Below are 19,549 nucleotides of genomic sequence, written 5' to 3'. Positions count from 1 at the left end.
TCTAGAGCTAGCTCTTCCAGTTTGTGACACCACTCGTCAGCAGCTTTATCTTCGGTAGTAGAATCTTTAGTGGAGAGTGTTTCTCTTAACTTCTTGTTATGCAATAAATCCATTCATGAAACAAAAATGAATTCATTTTTGACACCAACATTCTTCCAGGGAGATCGAGATAACGTACAGACATTAGTGTGTCTTTTGTGGCCACACCCAATGAAATCTAGACCAAGATTGAACGCAAATAGTATTTATTTATATTCATTTACTACTGGCAGTGGGCCAACATGCTCATGAAAAAAACACGGAAGGTTAATCAGATATCACCTGGTGAGTAGGTGCTGATATTACAACAGCTGAATTAATTTGTTGAGAATTGTTATACCTTCTTCAATAAATAAGGACATCAGTATTGTTGCTGTAGCACTAACAAGAGTAGCACTGATGCCACCATGAGTCGAAGGTAAACCCTCATGAGAAGCCCTAATCAGATCTAATCTAGCTTGATCAATAGGTATATACTTATCTCCAACCCAGGTTTAAAATCTATAGGAGCATTATCTTTGGTGATACTACAAGAATATTTGAAAGGGAAATCAGGAGGATTTTCCACCTTCAAAGATGGCTTTATTGGAATCATTAGGTCTACCTCAATCTTTGTCTAAGCTTGCGCCACAACAGCCTTCTCAAAGGTTTGCATATCATCATCACAGTTCCCTTAAGTATTAACATATTTACTTTTATGTGCCATGGTGTGTTGCATATAAACCAAAGAAATATGTTCTTTAGAACAGTTACTTTCTCCCTGAGCTACTTTTCTTTTACAAATGTACCTTTTAAATCTCTGAATTTGTTCAGGCACTAGTGTGGCATGTCAACATTGTAACTCAGTCCTCAAAATACCGATTCTGACACAACCATGATGGGTCAGCGTTCTGTAGGTTAAGTAAGAGAGCATCGATCCTTGCTATTTGTAGAGTGGAATCACTTAAAACCTACATTTCTAGAAGTAGTCATCAGTGGCGGCCGCAGCTTTAGGAGGAAGGGGGCGGGCTGGAGGGACACACACACACACAGACATGCATGCACATCCATTAACAACACTCATACCATTCAAACATGCACCAAACATTAATGTTAAAAGATTGCGAAAGAATGAGTGTGTGCACACACACACGCACATCCATTAACAACACTCATAACACTCAAACATTCAATTTAAAACATCACACACATACCCACACACACTTACCTTTAGCCTCCAGGTCCCAGGAGGGTTAGGACTGCTGTCTTCCCTCAGGGAAGGCAGCAGTCCCAGCCTCGTCACAGAGTGGGATGGGGTCAGTGAGACTGGTGACCCCACCCCACTCTGTGACGAAGTGTCACTGATTGACACTCTCCCTTGGCACTTCAGGGCTTAAACCTGAAGTGCCCAGGGAGAGTGTCAATTGGTGGCGCTTTCCTCGTCACCCAGGGGAGGGCCTCGAGGGACCTTTGCTGAGCCGAAGAGGTCACGCCCGTAGGAGCTGTGACCTCCTCAGCCCAGCAAAGTTCAGCTCACGTAGCCAGGAATGTGCGCAAATCGCGCATGTCTGCTCCTGGCTGCCTGAGCTGAACATGGAGTGTCTGTCAGGCTGACCTTTGTTCAGCCTGACAGACACTCTCAATGAGGGGCAAAAGGTGGGGGGGTGTGGCCCCTATGCCCTACAGGACGGGCTGCCACTGGTATTCATATTCAAAAGTTCCCTGCACTAATGTGCAAGCCGTGAAATATTTCTGCTTAGTGCAAAGTGTGGGTTGCACGAGTTATCTATTTAGAACATCTCCTTTTGCTCACGTTTGAGTAAGATACTCAGAGATTTGTGCAATTGTTTGTTTATACAGTACAAATTACATTGTCCTAAATAAAGGATCATAGTTAGTCGCATTTTGCTTTGCTGTCCACTGTACCAAAGTAAGGAGTACTGTATGTGCATTAGGGATAGGCCCTTTAATATCTGCCTCAAACGTAAATACAATCTACATCCACTGTGCTAGAGGATGCTCATTTAAGATGGCCATATGGATTGGTGTGAGAATATTCTCACTACAAATGATTCGTTCCTCTCCAGTAGAACAGGAGGGTGATTGGTAATCGGTGCTAGTCCTTTACCCTCAATGGATAATTAATATACAAGGAAGATAATATAAAGATGCACTATCCTGGACTTCCTAAAATGTATTTTATACCAATGTAGGCACAAAAGAATCACTGTTCTTTCCACCATATGTAAGTGCTCTGTTAAGTCGTCAGCTGTGATATAGATGTCATCAATACAATATCACCTCTGGATCCCTTTGTAAAATATCCATAATTCTTGCTACAAAAAGCACAGGGCTATTCTTCTTTCCCTGAGGCAATCTTGTATAAGCGTACTAAAATTAGCTGAGCGAAAAAGCAGTCCGATACAGTGATTCAGGGGTTATATTTTCACTGACTAAACTGTTTGTGGTATCCAATGCTGTTGTATATTTTTTCCCTGCCTTCATCACCAGTCCAGTACTGTGAGTGTTTTGCACCATGTGTGTTTGTATGCATTCAAATTCCTATGTTCTAACACTATTCTATATAAATTGTCTGGAGAGTGTTAATGGTTTAATGACAAGACACTACTGTACCTTGATACTTTAAGTGATCTAGAATAGCCCTGTTATTAAACTTTGCTTCTAGCTTCAATGTGTTTTGATCCTTAACCTATGGTTCACTCAGTAAGGGAATCCAACATGGTACATATTCTTTGTCACACCCTACTTGATTTCTATGCAATGTTGGTGCCTGTTTTAAAACCCATTCACACCTATATACCACCCTCAAAGTTCTTCATTTACTAAGAATGAAAACACTTGCATTATTACCTACACAAGGTGCATCCCTTATAAAAGAAGAATGCCAATCACTCTGCACGATAATTATATCATAGGCATCAGATAAATAGAACTAAAATACTGCTTTATTTTGCACAGTATATCCCGTTCAATATGCATTTCTAGATCATAAACATTCTCAAGAGGGTTTAGGTGCCCATCTAGTGTGTCAACAAGTATATATTCTTCAGTTGGAATCACCATCATATTCTCTTTAAGAGTCTTGCGAACAACAGTAACTTCCGCTCCTCAGCCCACAAGTGCTACTGCCCAAGTCCCATTCTGCAGACATATCTGCAGTTTCTGAGGCATTTCTTCCTAGCCAGTGTACTTTCTTTTCCTTAAAGTGAGCTCTTGATTCCAAACCTTTCTTCTTTCTTCACGCTAACGTCAACATTTTGGACTGGCTCTTTCACATTTCTGTCTGGCATTGTAGTCTTTCCTGGGGTACTTAGAGTTTGTTTGCTTTGTTCTTTCCTGCTGTCCTCACAGTCATGCATAACTGCCATCAGTATACTGATTCAACTTAATTTTTTCTCAGTCCAAGTTGTACCCACCACTACCAGAACCCTGCAGTGGAGGAGATCCAGTCCTAGCTTATTATTTAGCTTCTTCTTTTTCTTATTAACTTCTAGTGCTTTTCTGCACTGGGGCCTTCGGACTCATTTTTAGTTTTGATTTGTTGTTCTGATGCACAGTACCAAGGTATCTTGACCTAAAGAGATATATGCTTATGAAATCATTACAGGAAGGTCACATTCTCGAATAGGACCAGCAGCCAAGCTTTGGTGTGCAGCCAAAAACCGCTGGTTCTCCTCAAATAATACTGAGAATTCGCAAAGGGACAGTTTCAAAATTATCACTCAATTTTAACAACTACCATGCCAGCTACATGCACATTTTGTATTTGTTTTAATACCAATGGTAACATCGCCAAAGTCGGTGTGCATCATGGTATAGTATAACTACTCACAAAAGTGTTTACCTTGTAGTAGAATCCTCTACATGTGATACCATACCAAGTGGAACACATAGCTACATACTAGGTTTGTTTTGGGGTGAAGTAGGAGGATTGACCACATATAATTGATGAGGTCTGCAAGGATTCCACAACAGAATATCAGTTCATTATGTGGCTAATTTGCCCACATTCACAATATTAGTCTGTGGATATATTGCCCGCACTGGAGAATATGGGTGTGTAGCAGCAGCAGGAACCAAAACACCGGTCCTTACGGCTTGCAGAAAGTATTTTTGGAGTGGTCTATATATTGTCATGAATTAATTTAGTAAGAGCCAAAATTCCAGAGCTTTCAGATTTCATGCATCCAGATATGAGGTCTGATCAGCAAATTAAGGCCAGGTAACACCTGGATTCCCTACGAAACCCTTTCTGACATTTTGCCCTGGATGTCATTGATGTCTAACTAAGTTTGGTGTTCCTCATATCTTTTTGATATTTTTACCTTGGGTATAAGCATCCATATTCAGCAGGAAGAGAGGCACCTTTGCAGGTATGAAGATGACTAATGTTTAGATCTACACAATCAAACTCCAACCATGTGTGAAACACTTCAAAGAGATACAAAGCATGTGTATTTATGGCTGAAATTACTTCACCCACCACCCGAGGCAATCCTTTTCCCAGGAACTGCTGTGACGATGGTGTCCCAAAGTTTACCCTTATCACAACTGGTTATCCTGCCATTGCAGGACAGATTCAGAATGAGATTCAAAACTGGACCTGAATGAGAAAAAACAGTCCTGACAAACCTTCCCATAGAGAGGGAGCTCTTGTAGGAACTGAAGGAGGCAACCAATATTACAAGAGACTTCTCCGGAATTAATAATTTTTAGTACAGCTTTGTGCGGGTCACTGAGCGGTACTCAAAACTTCACCCCGTTGCAGTGTGCCAAGATAGGTGTTTTGCACCTTTATAAATGGCACAGTAGAACCCTAGAGTCTCTGGCTAAAGCACAGGCTTAACCCACAACTTGCCATCTTGAGACAGGGAATCTGGTGGCCTGCAACCAACGGACCACATATGCATTAACCCCTTCTGTGCCGCGGACGTAGTGGTTACGTCCTGCGGCACAGTGCTGCTGTGCCGAGGACGTAACCACTACGTCCTCGGCACACAGCCCAGAGGGAGCGCTCTCGCTCCCTCTGTGGGGTTCCCCCCCACCCCCCCAAGTCAGGGATGGAAGGGGAAGCCCTTCCCCTCCCACCCCCGACCCCCCCCAACCCCCCCTGTGACGTCAGCGCGCGAGCGCGCGCTGATTAGTCACAGGGTCTCCCCCATCGCGCTGGAAGCAGAGCTTCCAGCGCGATTGAAAAAGAAATGCTTTTGCATTTCTTTTTCAATCCCATGGGGGAGGCCCCGAGAGGCTTCAAAGGGAAGGAAATGTATTTCCTTCCCTTTGAAGTCTCTCACAGGTTTCAAAAGCTGGATTGCTTGCAATCCGGCTTTTGAAACCCCACTAGACACCAGGGATTTTTTTTTTTTTCTTGAAATTGGCAAAAGGGAGCGACCCCTTGGCAAGGGTCGCTCCCAGGGGGGCATTTTTTTAGGAAGGCCTTTTCTGCCCCCCCTGGGGGCAGATTGGCCTATTATTAGGCCGATCTGCCCCCAGGGGGGGCAGAAACCTCTAGGCACCAGGGACCATTTTTATTTTTTTTGTTTTTTTGTGATGAATTCTTTTTTTTTTAGGTGGGGAGCGATCCCTTAGGCAAGGGTCGCTCCCCTACGGGGCAATATATATTTAGGCCATTTCTGCCCCCCTTGGGGGCAGATTGGCCTATTTTGATAAGGCCAATCTGCCCCCAAGGGGGGCAGAAACCATTAGACACCAGGGAGTTTGTTTTTGCGCGCGAATGTCACGCAACAAAGCGACCCCTTTGGCAAGGGTCGCTCCCAGGGGGGGCAATTTTTTGGGAAGGCCTTTTCTGCCCCCCCTGGGGGCAGATCGGCCTATTATTAGGCCGATCTGCCCCCAGGGGGGGAAGAAACCTCTAGGCGCCAGGGCAAATTTTTTTTTTGTGTTTTTGTTTTTTGTTCTTTTTTTTTTTTTTAGAGATGGGGAGCGACCCATCAGGCAAGGGTCGCTCCCCTGGGGGGCAAATTGTATTTAGACCATTTCTGCCCCCCTGGGGGCAGATTGGCCGATTTTAGGTCAATCTGCCCCCAAGGGGGCAGAAACCACTAGGCACCGGGGATTTGTTTTTTGGCGCCAATGTCACGCAGGGGGAGCGACCCCGTAGGCAAGGGTCGCTCCCGGAGGGGGAGGTGGGGGGGCAAATTTATTTTAGGCCATTTCTGCCCCCCCGGGGGACAGATCGGCCTATTATTAGGCCGAACTGCCCCCGGGGGGGGGGCAGAACACTCTAGGCGCCAGGGCAATTTTTTTTTTGTGTTTTTTTTTTTTGTTGTTTCTTTTTTTAGAGATGGGGAGCGACCCATCAGGCAAGGGTCGCTCCCCTGGGGGGGCAAATTGTATTTAGACCATTTCTGCCCCCCTGGGGGCAGATTGGCCAATTTTAGGTCAATCTGCCCCCTAGGGGGCAGAAACCACTAGGCACCGGGGATTTGTTTTTTGGCGCCAATGTCACGCAGGGGGAGCGACCCCGTAGGCAAGGGTCGCTCCGGGGGGGGGGGGGGTGCCGGTTGGGGGGGCAAATTTATTTTAGGCCATTTCTGCCCCCCCGGGGGACAGATCGGCCTATTATTAGGCCGAACTGCCCCCGGGGGGGGGGGCAGAACACTCTAGGCGCCAGGGCAATTTTTTTTTTGTGTTTTTTTTTTTTTTTTGTTTCTTTTTTTAGAGATGGGGAGCGACCCATCAGGCAAGGGTCGCTCCCCTGGGGGGGCAAATTGTATTTAGACCATTTCTGCCCCCCTGGGGGCAGATTGGCCAATTTTAGGTCAATCTGCCCCCAAGGGGGCAGAAACCACTAGGCACCGGGGATTTGTTTTTTGGCGCCAATGTCACGCAGGGGGAGCGACCCCGTAGGCAAGGGTCGCTCCCGGGGGGGCGGTGGGGGTTGGGGGGGCAAATTTATTTTAGGCCATTTCTGCCCCCCCGGGGAACAGATCGGCCTATTATTAGGCCGAACTGCCCCCGGGGGGGGGGGGGCAGAACACTCTAGGCGCCAGGGCAATTTTTTTTTTGTGTTTTTTTTTTTGTTGTTTCTTTTTTTAGAGATGGGGAGCGACCCATCAGGCAAGGGTCGCTCCCCTGGGGGGGCAAATTGTATTTAGACCATTTCTGCCCCCCTGGGGGCAGATTGGCCAATTTTAGGTCAATCTGCCCCCAAGGGGGCAGAAACCACTAGGCACCGGGGATTTGTTTTTTAGCGCCAATGTCACGCAGGGGGAGCGACCCCGTAGGCAAGGGTCGCTCCCGGGAGGGGGGGGGGGGAGGGGGGGGGGTTGGGGGGGCAAATTTATTTTAGGCCATTTCTGCCCCCCCGGGGGACAGATCGGCCTATTTTTAGGCCGAACTGCCCCCGGGGGGGGGCAGAACACTCTAGGCGCCAGGGCAATTTTTTTTGTGTGTTTTTTTTTTGTTGTTTCTTTTTTTAGAGATGGGGAGCGACCCATCAGGCAAGGGTCGCTCCCCTGGGGGGGGCAAATTGTATTTAGACCATTTCTGCCCCCCTGGGGGCAGATTGGCCAATTTTAGGTCAATCTTCCCCCTAGGGGGCAGAAACCACTAGGCACCGGGGATTTGTTTTTTGGCGCCAATGTCACGCAGGGGGAGCGACCCCGTAGGCAAGAGTCGCTCCCGGGGGGGGGGTGGAGGTTGGGGGGGCAAATTTATTTAAGGCCATTTCTGCCCCCCCGGGGGACAGATCGGCCTATTATTAGGCCGAACTGCCCCCGGGGGGGGGCAGAACACTCTAGGCGCCAGGGCAATTTTTTTTTTGTGTTTTTTTTTTTGTTGTTTCTTTTTTTAGAGATGGGGACCGACCCATCAGGCAAGGGTCGCTCCCCTGGGGGGGGAAATTGTATTTAGACCATTTCTGCCCCCCTGGGGGCAGATTGGCAAATTTTAGGTCAATCTGCCCCCAAGGGGGCAGAAACCACTAGGCACCGGGGATTTGTTTTTTGGCGCCAATGTCACGCAGGGGGAGCGACCCCGTAGGCAAGGGTCGCTCCCGGGGGGGTGGTGGGGGTTGGGGGGCAAATTTATTTTAGGCCATTTCTGCCCCCCCGGGGGACAGATCGGCCTATTATTAGGCCGAACTGCCCCCGGGGGGGGGGGGGCAGAAACCTCTAGGCGCCAGGGGAATTTTTCTTTTTTTTCTTTTTTTTTTCTTTGTCTTTTTTTTTTTTAGAGATGGGGAGCGACCCATCAGGCAAAAGTCGCTCCCCTGGGGGACAAATTGTATTTAGGCCATTTCTGCCCCCCTTGGGGGCAGATTGGCTGAGTTTAGGTCAACCTGCCCCCAAGGGGGCAGAAACCACTAGGCACCGGGGATTTGTTTTTTGGTGCCAATGTCACGCAGGGGGAGCAACCCCGTAGGCAAGGGTCGCTCCCGGCGGGGGAGGGTGGGGGTTGGGGGGGCAAATTTATTTTAGGGCATTTCTGCCCCCCCCCCCCCCCCCCCCGGCTGAGCTACAGGCCAAACACCACAGGTAGGCACCTTGCAAAAAACACCTCTGTTTTCTGTGAAAAAATATGTTGTGTCCACGTTGTGTTTTGGGCCATTTCCTTTTGTGGGCGCTAGGCCTACCCACAGAAGTGATGTACCATTTTTATCGAGAGACTTAGGGGAACGCTGGGTGGCAGGAAATTTGTGGCTCCTCTCAGATTCCAGAACTTTCTGTCACCGAAATGAGAGGAAAAAGTGTTTTTTGGGCCAAATTTTGATGTTTGCAAAGGATTCTGGGTAACATAACCTGGTCAGAGCCCCGCAAGTCACCCCATCTTGGATTCCCCTGGGTTTCTAGTTTTCAAAAATGCACTGGTTTGCTAGGTTTCCTCAGGTGTCGGCTGAGCTACAGGCCAAAATCCACAGGTAGGCACTGCTTTTTATAAAAAAATGTGATGTGTCCACGTTGTGTTTTGGGCCCTTTCCTTTCGTGGGCGCTAGTCCTACCCACACAAGTGAGGTATCATTTTTATCGGGAGACTTGGGGGAACGCTGGGTAGAAGGAAATTTGTGGCTCCTCTCAGATTCCAGAACTTTCTGCCACAGAAATGTGAGTAACATGTGTATTTTTAGCCAAATTTTGAGGTTTGCAAAGGATTCTGGGTAACAGAACCTGGTCCGAGCCCCGCAAGTCACCCCTCCTTGGATTCCCCTAGGTCTCTAGTTTTCAGAAATGCACAGGTTTGGTAGGTTTCCCTAGGTGCCGGCTGAGCTAGAGGCCAAAATCTACAGGTAGTCACTTTGCTAAAAACAGCTCTGTTTTCTGTGATATGTCCACGTTGTGTTTTGGGGCATATCCTGTCGCGGGCGCTAGGCCTACCCACACAAGTGAGGTATCATTTTTATCGGGAGACTTGGGGGAACGCTGGGTAGAAGGAAATTTGTGGCTCCTCTCAGATTCCAGAACTTTCTGCCACAGAAATGTGAGTAACATGTGTATTTTTACCCAAATTTTGAGGTTTGCAAAGGATTCTGGGTAACAGAACCTGGTCCGAGCCCCGCAAGTCACCCCTCCTTGGATTCCCCTAGGTCTCTAGTTTTCAGAAATGCACAGGTTTGGTAGGTTTCCCTAGGTGCCGGCTGAGCTAGAGGCCAAAATCTACAGGTAGGCACTTTGCAAAAAACACCTCTGTTTTTTTCCAAAATTTAGGATGTGTCCACGTTGCGCTTTGGGGTGTTTCCTGTCGCCGGCGCTAGGCCTACCCACGCAAGTGAGGTATCATTTTTATCGGGAGACTTGGGGGAACGCTGGGTGGAAGGAAATTTGTAGCTCCTCTCAGATTCCAGAACTTTCTGCCACAGAAATGTGAGGAACATGTGTTTTTTTAGCCAAATTTTGAGGTTTGCAAAGGATTCTGGGTAACAGAACCTGGTCCGAGCCCCGCAAGTCACCCCTCCTTGGATTCCCCTAGGTCTCTAGTTTTCAGAAATGCACAGGTTTGGTAGGTTTCACTAGGTGGCGGCTGAGCTAGAGGCCAAAATCTACAGGTAGTCACTTTGCTAAAAACAGCTCTGTTTTCTGTGATATGTCCACGTTGTGTTTTGGGGCATATCCTGTCGCGGGCGCTAGGCCTACCCACACAAGTGAGGTATCATTTTTATCGGGAGACGTGGGGGAACGCTGGGTGGAAGGAAATTTGTGGCTCCTCTCAGATTCCAGAACTTTCTGCCACAGAAATGTGAGGAACATGTGTTTTTTTAGCCAAATTTTGAGATTTGCAAAGGATTCTGGGTAACAGAACCTGGTCCGAGCCCCGCAAGTCACCCTTCCTTGGATGCCCCTAGGTCTCTAGTTTTCAGAAATGCACAGGTTTGGTAGGTTTCCCTAGGTGGCGGCTGAGCTAGAGGCCAAAATCTACAGGTAGTCACTTTGCTAAAAACAGCTCTGTTTTCTGTGATATGTCCACGTTGTGTTTTGGGGCATATCCTGTCGCGGGCGCTAGGCCTACCCACACAAGTGAGGTATCATTTTTATCGGGAGACATGGGGGAACGCTGGGTGGAAGGAAATTTGTGGCTCCTCTCAGATTCCAGAACTTTCTGCCACAGAAATGTGAGGAACATGTGTTTTTTTAGCCAAATTTTGAGGTTTGCAAAGGATTCTGGGTAACAGAACCTGGTCCGAGCCCCGCAAGTCACCCCTCCTTGGATTCCCCTAGGTCTCTAGTTTTCAGAAATGCACAGGTTTGGTAGGTTTCCCTAGGTGGCGGCTGAGCTAGAGGCCAAAATCTACAGGTAGTCACTTTGCTAAAAACAGCTCTGTTTTCTGTGATATGTCCACGTTGTGTTTTGGGGCATATCCTGTCGCGGGCGCTAGGCCTACCCACACAAGTGAGGTATCATTTTTATCGGGAGACGTGGGGGAACGCTGGGTGGAAGGAAATTTGTGGCTCCTCTCAGATTGCAGAACTTTCTGCCACAGAAATGTGAGGAACATGTGTTTTTTTAGCCAAATTTTGAGGTTTGCAAAGGATTCTGGGTAACAGAACCTGGTCCGAGCCCCGCAAGTCACCCCTCCTTGGATTCCCCTAGGTCTCTAGTTTTCAGAAATGCACAGGTTTGGTAGGTTTCCCTAGGTGGCGGCTGAGCTAGAGGCCAAAATCTACAGGTAGTCACTTTGCTAAAAACAGCTCTGTTTTCTGTGATATGTCCACGTTGTGTTTTGGGGCATATCCTGTCGCGGGCGCTAGGCCTACCCACACAAGTGAGGTATCATTTTTATCGGGAGACGTGGGGGAACGCTGGGTGGAAGGAAATTTGTGGCTCCTCTCAGATTCCAGAACTTTCTGCCACAGAAATGTGAGGAACATGTGTTTTTTTAGCCAAATTTTGAGATTTGCAAAGGATTCTGGGTAACAGAACCTGGTCCGAGCCCCGCAAGTCACCCCTCCTTGGATTCCCCTAGGTCTCTAGTTTTCAGAAATGCACAGGTTTGGTAGGTTTCCCTATGTGGCGGCTGAGCTAGAGGCCAAAATCTACAGGTAGTCACTTTGCTAAAAACAGCTCTGTTTTCTGTGATATGTCCACGTTGTGTTTTGGGGCATATCCTGTCGCGGGCGCTAGGCCTACCCACACAAGTGAGGTATCATTTTTATCGGGAGACATGGGGGAACGCTGGGTGGAAGGAAATTTGTGGCTCCTCTCAGATTCCAGAACTTTCTGCCACAGAAATGTGAGGAACATGTGTTTTTTTAGCCAAATTTTGAGGTTTGCAAAGGATTCTGGGTAACAGAACCTGGTCCGAGCCCCGCAAGTCACCCCTCCTTGGATTCCCCTAGGTCTCTAGTTTTCAGAAATGCACAGGTTTGGTAGGTTTCCCTAGGTGGCGGCTGAGCTAGAGGCCAAAATCTACAGGTAGTCACTTTGCTAAAAACAGCTCTGTTTTCTGTGATATGTCCACGTTGTGTTTTGGGGCATATCCTGTCGCGGGCGCTAGGCCTACCCACACAAGTGAGGTATCATTTTTATCGGGAGACGTGGGGGAACGCTGGGTGGAAGGAAATTTGTGGCTCCTCTCAGATTCCAGAACTTTCTGCCACAGAAATGTGAGGAACATGTGTTTTTTTAGCCAAATTTTGAGGTTTGCAAAGGATTCTGGGTAACAGAACCTGGTCCGAGCCACACAAGTCACCCCTCCTTGGATTCCCCTAGGTCTCTAGTTTTCAGAAATGCACAGTTTTGGTAGGTTTCCCTAGGTGGCGGCTGAGCTAGAGGCCAAAATCTACAGGTAGTCACTTTGCTAAAAACAGCTCTGTTTTCTGTGATGTGTCCATGTTGTGTTTTGGGGCATATCCTGTCGCGGGTGCTAGGCCTACCCACACAAGTGAGGTACCATTTTTATCGGGAGACTTGGGGGAACATAGATTAGCAAAACAAGTACTATTGCTCCTTGTCTTTCTCTACATTTTTTCCTTCCAAATATAGGAGTGTGTGTAAAAAAGACATCTATTTGAGAAATTCCCTGTAATTCACGTGCTACTATGGTCACCCCGGAATTCAGAGATGTGCAAATAACCACTGCTCCTCAACACCTTATCTTGTGCCCTTTTTGGAAATGCAAAGGTTTTCTTGATAGCAATTTTTTACTCCTTATATTTCAGCAAATGAATTGCTGTATACCCGGTATAGAATGAAAACGCACTGCAGGGTGCAGCTCATTTATTGGCTCTGGGTTCCTCGGGTTCTTGATGAACCTACAAGCCCTATATATCCCCGCAACCAGAGGAGTCCAGCAGACGTAACGGTATATTGCTTTCGATAATCTGACATTGCAGGGAAAAGTTACAGAGTAAAACGTAGAGAAAAATTGATGGTTTTTTCACCTCAATTTCAATATTTTTCTTTTTCAGCTGTTATTTTCTGTAGGAAACCCTTGTAGGATCTACACAAATGACCCCTTGCTGAATTCAGAATTTTGTCTACTTTTCAGAAATGTTTAGGTTTCTGGGATCCAGCATTGGTTTCATGACCATTCCTGTCACTGACTGGAAGGAGGCTGAAAGCACAAAAAATTGCACAAATGGGGTATGCCCCAGTAAAATGCCAAAATTGTGTTGAAAAATTGGGTTTTCTGATTCAAGTCTGCCTGTTCCTGAAAGCTGGGAAGCTGCTGAGTTTAGCACCGCAAACCCTTTGTTGATGCCATTTTCAGGGGAAAAACCACAAGCCTTCTTCTGCAGCCACTTTTTCCAATTTTTTTGAAAAAAACGAAATTTTCACTGTATTTTGGCCAATTTCTTGGCCTCCTTCAAGGGAACCCACAAAGTCTGGGTACCTCTAGAATCCCTAGGATGTTGGAAAAAAAGGACGCAAATTTGGCTTGGTTAGCTTATGTGGACAAAAAGTTATGAGGGCCTAAGCGCGAACTGCCCCAAATAGGCAAAAAAAGGCCCGGCACAGGAGGGGGAAAAGGCCTGGCAGCGAAGGGGTTAAACGAGGATCGTGTGTTCCAGGCACTGATCAGTCCTATGAGATTTCACTATCAATGGACACACCCAACAAATCCACACTATATTTCTTAAAGATTGTATCAAAATGGGTGTGCTAATCTAGTGCGGATAATACCTATAGCTGTAAATATAAAATAAACACAACAGTGGCGATAAAGCAACTAACAGGCAAAATGTTACAATAACTGCACCAATGTGATGGTGTTTAAGTAATTCATTGTATTGAATTAGTTTTGTTAATCAACCGCCCTCAAAACACTAAGTTGCCTGAGCACCAAATGAACAAGACGGAGTTTCCTTAGATGGCCTCTAGCCCTCATACTTTAACTGTACAAGGCCTATATTTAAAAAAAACTCTGTTCTCTTAATGTTGGCATTCTCGTGCTCATAAGGTCATGAAAGGAGCTGATGGTCTCATCTAGGGATGTTTGCAGCTTGAATCGCATGAACCAGTTTCCTAGGAACAAATTGAGGGTTCCTTTGTTCCTAACATTTACTTATACCTGTTTTAAACACGCTTCTCTGATTATTTTAAAAAGGGCAGGCCTTGCAACGAATTATTATTGAACACAAGAATTATTTTAATTCTGTTGTGCCATCAGTAAATTCTAACACACATTATAAACCACATTAATATATAGAAGTAATAACTGATGTGCTACATACATTTATAAGTTAAGAATATGCACTTAGATAAATGATCACTTTTTTATTTTTATTAATCTTGGATACATATAAAAAATATGTAATATTGACCTCCCTTCAAGTGCTGTCCAGTCAATTTTTGGCAGCTAAGGCAGGACACTGTGCCAAGATTCCGGATAAGACAAATCAAGTAAAAGTAATCAAATGAGCACTTTTGAGCCTTCCCCATAGGGGAGTCTTTGATTTTTTTTTAAATGTGTTTGCCCTTCTCCATTACAATCAAACGGTATAATAACACATATTATTTAACATAAATAGAAATTGTATTAACCTAATAACAAAACCTGTACTTTGCAATAGAAGGGGACTGAGAAGAATAAGGGTGGTAAGAAAAGTTTGAAAGCAAGTAATAACAATAAAAACTGAGTTGAAGACCACAGGTAACAGTTAACTTCTCTGACAAAGGTAGTAAAACATTTGTTCTTTGGGTGGATTAGAAAAGACACTGAAACGAAAAGGAGGAGAAAAGTTAACATATCCTACGAAATGGGCAATAATCTGATTATAGAGTGGAATGCAAAGAGGAAACATCCTTCTTTCTTAAGGCTTTTAGTAGATAACTTTGTGTTTGTCTTACGCAGGGCATCCAACAAAAACAGGAGATGGCCCAATCCTCCCTTTTACAATATATAGACATTTATGCACTCTGCTTGTTCTGTGGGGATGTCCAGCATCTACCAAACTCTAATCACCTGATGGGTTGAAACAAATCAAGAGATGGTGACCTGACTCTGCAATGAGGCTACGACCAGCTAGAGTTTTGAGGCAGATGGAGAATCACACCATTGTTTCTGGTTTCTAAATCTTAGAAAGGAAAGTACTTGCCTGATGTTACCACCTTTGTCACCAGAGGCTAGGTGTTGGCCATCAGGGCTTATCTGTATTACACGAATGCCACAAGCTTCATTTTCAAGTTTGTCAGTTGAATTTGCTGCATCTTTCAACCGCTGAAGGTTATGGTCTACATAGAGAATCTTCTGCACCTCCTAGGATGATACAAAAAGCAATCACTGTAGTAAAGCAGCTTACTCTTTCAAGTGCAAAATGTATGCCATTTTCTTGTTGGCTGTGCTCTCACATCTACAGTGCTATTAAATGTGGACCAGAAAGAACACTAATAGGTGCACCAGCTGCTGTAAGCAGGCAAGAGGAATTTGCAGAGTATGTCCTAATGTAAGTTTTATATGATGGCATAGTGAAACCAGTGAATTAGGGAATTTCAGAAGGTTTTTGAAATGGAGTTTACAGACAGGGCTGAGATTTGAATACCAGGAGGGACAAATCACAGAGTAGAGTACCTCACCTGACCAACTAAGCAGAAGTTGGCTACAGTCCACAAAAAGTGATTCCTCCTTGTTGTAGACACGGAGCTGTAGCTACTTCTTTGGTCTAAGTAGACCTGGGTTGCAGCTCAGGGCACTCTTGCAAGCTTTCATTATTTCCAAAAGATTAAAATAAGTGACATTCCACTAAGGATTGCATTTAATACCTTGCTACATGCTGCAGTGATGAAAGTACTTTCAGGAAGTAATTTCAAGATAACATGTATTTGTTGGAACTAGTGACATGCTTATAATATATGCAACTTTACACAGATAATATGAGTGAGTAATTAGTAAAAATACTGCACATCAGCATGTAGCAAGATATTTCATAAATGGGGGATCATCAAACTACATGTCAATTCTTTTACATCGGTACTGAAATAAATAGTTAAATAATTCCCATATCAACAAATCTTCAACAAAGGTGTTTGATCTTTGTTATCTGCGAGAAGCAGCAAACACAGTATCTTTTCCTCACTTTCACACTAATTTAACGACTACATAAAATAAACTTGCCATTGTAAGGAATTCCCTTGAGCATAAAAACTGATTCTCAAACTCAACTTTGATAAATACACCTTCTTAAAGAGACTCATCCACAGGATTTTTGTAGCAATAATAATGCAATGCAAATTATCCAACAGTCTACTGATTATCTTGTGTTTTGTTTCACCCATAGTTTCAATCAGTGATTGGCCTTTCAGGACATTTTGAAAAGGTTCAGCCTCCCAAACACTGACCTATGTGTTGGTTGTTAGTGGAACACCTAAAAATCTCTCCATAAGTGTTCTGTAGTTTGCTTGAGGCGTGCCTTATCCGGAAGTGCCCACTGATGTTATAATAAGCGTTCAGTAACTGATAGGGCATGATGGACATTAAGAGTAGCACTAACTAAGCAGCAATCCATCCACCCATGAAAAACTAGCATGGCTCTGTTCGACCTTAATGGGGGCAATGAGAGTTTTATTTATAGGTTCTACTGGTGGGACAAAAATGTCATAATACTTTACTTGCTCAAACAGGCCATTTTCCAACAAACGTTTCCTACATTTAGACTTGGCTTTTACATTTTATAGAAAGCTAGATGTTTGTCAGCATCTTAGAAATGGCAAAAATGTGGTCAAACACTGCTTTTGTAAACTTCGAATACATGAAATTCTGACAGGTAGGATTTCAAAAGGATAGATTAAACTACTTTCTGCATCAGTAACAGAAACATTATTATCTGGTAAAGTTGATGCAGCTTGTGATTATGACAAATGTGAAAGGAAGTGGAGTGATCAGTGAGAGCTTCAGTGTAATGCAAAGGAATAGGACATATTTGCAGTTGTATTGATGGTACCAAGATGGACTTCGGCTATGCTATATACAGGGTTGTCTTTAGATTATAGTCATTAAGGTTAAGATGACAAGTCTCTGACTCAGATCTGTCCTGTGCTATTTGGTGAATAACTTTGGTTCCAGCAAGGTTACTGGTTGAGAGTTAGTGTGAACTAACAGCAGCCATTAATCAGAAAGAACTCAAAAACGTATCTCAAGCCATCCATCTAAGAGTTAGGGCTCACTTTAGAGTTTAAGGAGCCGGATGCTACATCAAAACAGGACGGCTATCCTGTCTGCCCATATTTCAAGTGCAGTGGGCTACAATGCACTTGTAATAAGGCTGATGGTGCCTTGCCACCTTTAATGACAAAGTATCTCATCTGCCAAAATCTGAATAAGGCTCCTACGTTTTAATACAACTGCACTTCCATAAAAATAGAAAATATAATTTGATTTCCCCATCTGTACTAACATAATCCTACTCTGCATCAGACAAAAGGAGATTAAGCTGCTCTCAGGACTACTGAGCTAAACGTAGGACAATCAGAACATCTGTACAGAATGTAACTCTTGATTGTCCATCTGTTTATTATAAAATGTCAAAAGATGCCTTCATAAAAATGACACTGAAATGTTTTTAAGATTAATATCAATATCTTTAAAGAAGCCCACAATTCAGCTCGAACAACAAATACTACAAGTAGGTAGGAGAACCAGGCCGATATTAAACTTCTAGGTCAAAAGGTTACTTGAGGTCACAAGGGACTAGTGCAAATCCAAAGTTCACGCCAACCACGATGGAGGTTAGGTGAGCTACTGAACCGACACAGGGTCTGCTGAGAAAGTACCTTGTATGGAGCAAGCATTGACATTGAGTAGTGAAGGTGATGCAGTGATATTTTCCGCCTAGTCAAACACATGTCAGCACAGAGCGCCATTAAGATGAATAGAATGAGTGTTCTGACCGCACAGCCTCTGGATCTGCTGTCGAACAGCCTCTACATCAGTTTCAAAGGGAAGATGCATTAGTTCCAAAAGATGCAGTGGTGACAATGTGTCGGTTTTTAGCACAAAGCAGCAGCAAAACCCACTTCCGAGGCAGAGGGCTGGAGAGAGCACCACAAACAAGGGCAGGACTCACATACAGCAGAGTCCAGCAGCACCTGGAGCATTGCAGGCAGTCTTTCATGTCCCAGAGACTGCAGAAGAACAGGGCGCAAGCCAGCACTCTGGGTTCCAGTGAGATGTGTCCAGTCCTTGTCCTCAGCAGGGCAGAGATCAGAAGGCAGCTCAGCAAAAAAGAGAAGCAGTTCCTAAGAACAGCGAGTCCAGGCAGAGTTGCAATCCTTACAGCACAGACGTCTTTACTCCAGCGGAGTTCTTCCTAAGTCTAGTAGTGCACTGATTTGGGTGGGTCAGTGATCCAGTACTTATACCAAAATGTGCCTTTGAAGTGGGGGCAAGTTCAAAGAAAAGTCTATAAAAGTGCACGGAGATCCCTTCTTCCTAGCCCTGGTTCCCGCCAACCAGTAGGGGTAATCAGCCCTTTGTGTGGGGACAGGCACTTCCCTACTTAAGTGTAAGTGTCAGCTCCCTTCCTCCAAGGGAGATCCATTAGAGTGCAGATTAATTCTCAGACACACAGAAGATTTAAGACATCATAAAATCCTTTCAACTAAGAACACATGCACAGACAGCTAGCCCCAGCCGTAATAAAGGGTTCTAATATGACCACATTGATCTTTGAATAAGTGTCCTCTATATGGTGCTACTGAGTGAATTACAGTAAATAGATAAAGTTTTGTTGTCCGTGCGCTACTGATATTTGACTTGTAAGTTTTTTTGTTGTGCTTTAGGCATAAACATAATTTCTCACACCTCGTTTCTTATAACTTTCCTATTGCACCCTGGCATCCATTTACCTCGGAAATAGAAACATATCTTCAATTGTCTAGTCTGAAAATTGAGAGTGTTGCCTGTTGCCACATACAAATGACCAAAGTAAACACTGAATTTTACTAAATTTAACATTAAAGAAAGTTCAGTTCAAAGTATCTCTTTCTTATCTCATGTAAAGCGTCCCAAAACACCTGACTCGATCCAGAATTAGCTTACAACGTTGCAGGAAAGACCAGATCTTCAATGATTTTGGTATGTGAATGCAGAATCAGTATGCAACACTGTAGGATATTTAGTCCTTTGTGTGGAGTTTACTCACATATTAGCCATATTATTTTTGAATTCTGAAAGGTTTTCTATTGGTGGAAGGTTATATATTACTATTCCTTTGAATTTAAGTTGTATTAGACTGCAGCTATTAACCTTGATAATGCCTATGAATGTTGTGTTTCAGCACCAGCTCATTTAGGCTGTTACAGCTTGCTCACCATTCACCAGTGTAACCACCTCAAGCTCCTCCATCAGTCTGTCTGGGGCCCCCCTGAAAGCCCTGCTCCTTTTATAGAGCAACACTCCTATCCAGAAACATAGTGATAGGCACCCTTCCCGGGGAGCTGCTATGGAATCAGGTTTTGGCAGTGTTTCATCCCCTGGGCTGCAGCAGAGGATTGTGCCCAACCCTGGTCCTCTGCTACCCTCTCTGTAGCTGTCACCTCACTACAGATCATGCTCCCCTGCAGTGGAAGTAGGACGGATAAAGCTTCAGAAAGCAATTTGTGGCTTAATCTGTATCTA

General features: G+C 44.8%; 1 protein-coding gene across 1 annotated transcript in view; it reads right to left on the bottom strand.

The window, feature by feature from the left end:
- Positions 1-19,549, bottom strand: part of WDR62 (WD repeat domain 62) — a gene marked incomplete at its 5' end in the record, with an annotated part of 926,258 nt that overhangs the window by 717,629 nt on the left and 189,080 nt on the right. Inside the window, one exon of the mRNA XM_069207611.1 lies at positions 15,033-15,193. Within this exon, the coding sequence (XP_069063712.1) occupies positions 15,033-15,193 (161 nt within the window). The remainder of the gene's footprint in view (positions 1-15,032; positions 15,194-19,549) is intronic.

This window comes from Pleurodeles waltl, chromosome 9 (assembly GCF_031143425.1).
Source record: "Pleurodeles waltl isolate 20211129_DDA chromosome 9, aPleWal1.hap1.20221129, whole genome shotgun sequence".
Lineage (NCBI taxonomy): Eukaryota > Metazoa > Chordata > Amphibia > Caudata > Salamandridae > Pleurodeles > Pleurodeles waltl.
Note: the sequence above shows the minus strand (reverse complement) of the source record. Positions and strands in the feature narration are given on the sequence as shown.